Source organism: Corvus brachyrhynchos, unplaced genomic scaffold, assembly GCF_000691975.1.
Source record: "Corvus brachyrhynchos isolate BGI_N302 unplaced genomic scaffold, ASM69197v1 scaffold661, whole genome shotgun sequence".
In the NCBI taxonomy this organism is placed as follows: Eukaryota; Metazoa; Chordata; class Aves; order Passeriformes; family Corvidae; genus Corvus; species Corvus brachyrhynchos.
This window is the reverse complement of record NW_008236246.1, coordinates 703,695-707,807: the sequence shown is the minus strand read 5'-3', so window position 1 is coordinate 707,807 and position 4,113 is coordinate 703,695. Positions and strand designations below refer to the sequence as shown.

The window sequence follows — 4,113 nt, the reverse complement described above, 5'->3', positions numbered from 1 at the left end:
GCAGGAATGTGCACATTTTGGCATATTTCCTTCCTTGAGTCCATGGGCAGAAGTGCCCAAGTGCCCTGCTCTTTACTGGGAGACTTTCTACTCTCTCTGGCTGCCCTGGTGTAGCTGGAAGGACCCACACAACAAACCCCACAGTGCTGTGGCCTGGCTGACATGAAGAGGACAGGCAAAGGGTGAGTGTAGCTGGGCTGGCAACACCTACACCCTCTCACCCAGCAAGAGCTCCCCAAGCACAGCTCTCCCAGCTCCCAGTGCTGACTCTGTCTGCCCAGCTGGGGGACTGGGAGAGGAGCAAGCAGCCATTCTGTGATGGGAGAGTGCCAGGGACACGTGATGAGCCGGAAAAACAAAGCTCTCTTTTCCTGTCCCCAGGAGCCTCCCGAGGATGATGCCAATATCATTGAGAAGATCCTTGCCTCCAGGATGGTGCAGAAGGAGGTGAGTGGCAAAGATGTCAGTGGGGCTGGAAGTCCCTGAGCAGAGAAGAGGTGGGACCTGGCTGCCCTGTACAGCAGGGACATGAGATGTAGCACCATTTGGTGCTCTTGCTCCTGTGGTGGGATGCTGGGGTATGCCCAGACTAGCACCTTGCTGAGCTGTGGATCAGCGTGGTGCCTCTCCTGTCCTGGGCGCCAGAAAGCCTCTGGAGAGGAGTCAGGCCTGGGCTGATGCCCACTAGAAGGTGTTGGAGTTCCCCGTGCTCAAGTGGTCTCACATCATGTTCCCCAGGGCTACTGCATCTCCGGGGCAGCGGCACAACAAGTGCCTGGCTGTCCTCACCATCCCTGGGGCTTAGTCCCTGGAGCCTGTGGTCAGGCAGGGGATGGCTGAGCATGCCCCCCCCAGCTTCTGCACAGCCTCTGACTCTCACTAACTCTCCTTCCTTTGCTTTCAGGCTCATCCTGGAGGCCTGGCATTTGAGACAGAGGAGTTCTACGTCAAGTACAGGAACTTGTACGTGCAGTGTTATGCTTTTTTCTGTGGGCCCTGTGCATGCAGGAGCAAGGACTGTGTGCTTCCACCTCCATCCCATTTCTAGCTGCAGCCCCAGCATCCCTGTTTTCCTGCCCCTGTCCTCCTGAGCCAGCTGTGGTGGTGGGAAGCAGGGCAGCTGCTGCAGCTTCAGTGCTTGGTCTTGGCCTGGTCCTGGGCCATGGCTTTTCCCAGTTTGGGGTGGCGTAGTCATGGGCTGGGTGTTCTCTGGATCGTTGGGAGATCCATGCTGCTCCGTGTGGCAGATGGGTTTGGGACCAAAGTCCTCTTGGTCACATGTTGTTGATTTTTTTTCCTCCTGCAGCTCTTACCTCCACTGTAAATGGGCAACGCTGGAGGAGCTGGAGAAGGACCCCAGGATCTCGCAGAAGATAAAGCGCTTCCGGAACAAGCAGGCTCAGATGAAACATATTTTTACAGAGGTGAGAGTGGAGCAGAGTGAGCAGTGGTGCCTCACCCTGAGCCCAGTGCCATGGCTAAGCAGGCCAGGAGCCGCCCCTGAAACCTTGCTGCCGAGGCCAGTCCATTTCCAGAGCCAAAGACACCAGGGCTGGAGCTGAGGGTCCATGACTGTGCCCTGGACACCTGTAGTGTCACTGGTGGAATTATGAGCAGGGTGACAAATGTGACTTGCTGGGCACTGCCAGCTCTGGAGGAGTTGCTTGGTGGGAGGGAGGGCAGCATACAGGGCTGGAAGTGCTTCTGTGGTGGAGCAGAGATACTATGGGAGAGAGGGAACTATAAATATCTGGGCTTAGGGCAGCTCCTGCCTGCTCTGCTCTATAAGCAGATTAATCTTGCTTAGTATGAAAGGTGTTCTATAATTTGTCTTGCTGCTCCAGAGATAGTTGTTGGATTTCCTCAAACTGCCCCTTACAAGTGCAAATCAGGTCAGTAGGCTATGAAAATTTCTCCATTGTAGCTGGAAAGCTGGGGGTGTGTGTCAAATTTCTCACTCACAAGTCTGTTTGGGGTCTTTCTCAGGATGCAAAAAAAAAGCATGTGTTGGAACACTCTGTACCACTGACAGTTCAGCAAGGAGCACATGCTCTTTTCCTGTAGCTAACTAGGGCTTGGGGAGTTGTGAGCATAGAAGCCTGGTTTTTCTCCTTACCAAGCCCTAGGCCATGTCTCTCCAAGGACTATGCTAGGTGAGGCAAGAAGGAAGCAGAAACAGAGACCAAGGTGTCACCCCTTGCAGCTGTGGGGTTCATTGGGTGCTGTGCACTGTGGTGATCACAGCTCTGGATGCTGCACATCAGCTGGAGCAGACAACTTAGGACTTGTACTTTGGGGCCGGATAGGCTGGAGAGGTCATTGCTGCCTCCCAGCAAGGGCAGCACGGAGCATGTGACTGCTCTAAAGAAAGGGCTTTGCCTTCTGCGGGGCTCCTGCATCCTCCCTGCCCAGAGACAGATGTCTGTACCTGTGTCCAGGGCACTTGGTGTGTTGCACACAGCTAGCAGCATCCTGGGGACAGATGCCCGGCAGCTGTTTACTTTGGCCATCTGTTTAACCATGGAATCACCTTGAACTTACCTCCTGCTTTACTGTTTGCCATCACAGCCTGATGAAGATTTGTTCAACCCGGACTATGTGGAGGTAGATCGAATTCTGGAGGTGGCTCACACAAAGGACCCTGACACTGGGGAGGTGAGAGGCTGCATCTCTCCCTTGCCCCATGGAGGGAAGGAGGGAGACTTGGCAGGAGGCCTGGCCCCATGGTGTACATTGTGGGTGATCTCTGAGCACCCTGAGCCTTCCCCGCCTTCCCTTGCACAGCTTTCCTTGTCCCCGAGGACCCTTGGCACAGGGTGGGTGAAGGGCTGCTGACCCTCCCTGTCTCTGAGCCTGTCTCTCTCTGTGCTGCAGGAGGTGACTCACTACCTGGTGAAGTGGTGCTCACTGCCCTATGAGGAGAGCACCTGGGAGCTGGAGGAGGATGTTGACCCAGGGAAGATTAAAGAGTTTGAAGCCCTCCAAATCCCTCCAGAAATCAAGCACATGGTAACGTACCCTGAGGTAACGTACCCGGCTGGCAGCTCGCTGCCCTGGGCACAGGGACTGGCTGCGTCTTGCCACAGTCCAGTGGTGCTGACCTTGTCCCTGGTGCTGCAGTGTATCCTCCCCTCTTGGGTGGGTCATTTGTCAAGGTCTGAGGGTGGGTTGCAGAGGCCAAGACCTTGTTATGACTCAGCTGTCAGTGACTGCTTTGAAGTGTTGTCCTGTTGTGCAGCCCTAGCAGCACTGGGATCTGGCCTCGCTGGGCATTAGCATCTCCCATGGACCTTGCTCCTGCTGTCCCCTCCTAGGAGCGCCCAGCATCCGAGTCCTGGCAGAAACTGGAGAAGTCCCGGGAGTACAAGAACAGCAACCAACTGCGGGAGTATCAGCTGGAGGGAATGAACTGGCTGCTCTTTAACTGGTATAACAGGTGAGGAGAGGCTGGAGCAGTCCTTCTGGCAGCAGGCCTTGTGTGTGATGTCATGGGAACAGCAAAGCTGGGGAGCAGAGCAGACATACAGGGGTCTGACAGAGCAGCCACTGAGTCCTTCAAGTGCTAGAGCTGGCAGGCAGCTGCCAGAAACAATGCGTTTGCTTTAGCTTTGCAACTGAGTCTTTAGGAATGTTTCTCTCTGGTAAAGGCTGATGAGTCTTGGAGATAGTAGGGCTTAGCTATGGTTCTAAGATACACCTATCTTTTTGGTATTGGCCAGGCTGTTGGTTACCCATTGTGTGGCAGGCAGGTGGGAATATGCATGTTCTCAGCTGCAGCAGGCCATCACATGCATCTTTTCCTGGCTCACGTGTACCTGAAGAACAGCACCTTTCATGCTGATTTTGAATCCATGGTCTTACAAGAAGTTGGCTGGCTTACCCAGTGTCCTGGTTTCAAAGACGTCTGCTAAGGAAGGCAGGAGCCTCCCTTGGAATGGAAAATGTAACCCCCTTCCCTTCAAATTATGATCACTTTGAAATTAAGGGGCTTTCAGGCAGAGCTACGGGAGAAGGAGTAGCAGCTCTTTGCTGGTGTGTGTGTGGGTGCCAAGGCACACAAACAGCAGCGCCGGCAGCACCAACGAGCAGCAAGAGAGCCCCGGCGCGCGCGCC

The 4,113-nt window shown here is 54.8% G+C and overlaps 1 protein-coding gene across 3 annotated transcripts in view; it reads left to right on the top strand.

Annotated features, from left to right (window-relative positions):
* The window catches only part of CHD6 (chromodomain helicase DNA binding protein 6), a 69,505-nt gene that overhangs the window by 32,805 nt on the left and 32,587 nt on the right, over positions 1–4,113 (top strand). For all 3 annotated transcript variants that reach the window (XM_017746961.1, XM_017746962.1, XM_017746963.1), the window contains exons 6-11: positions 382–447; positions 905–963; positions 1,307–1,424; positions 2,569–2,655; positions 2,875–3,024; positions 3,315–3,436. In XM_017746961.1, coding sequence (XP_017602450.1) covers positions 382–447; positions 905–963; positions 1,307–1,424; positions 2,569–2,655; positions 2,875–3,024; positions 3,315–3,436 — 602 coding nt within the window. The remainder of the gene's footprint in view (positions 1–381; positions 448–904; positions 964–1,306; positions 1,425–2,568; positions 2,656–2,874; positions 3,025–3,314; positions 3,437–4,113) is intronic.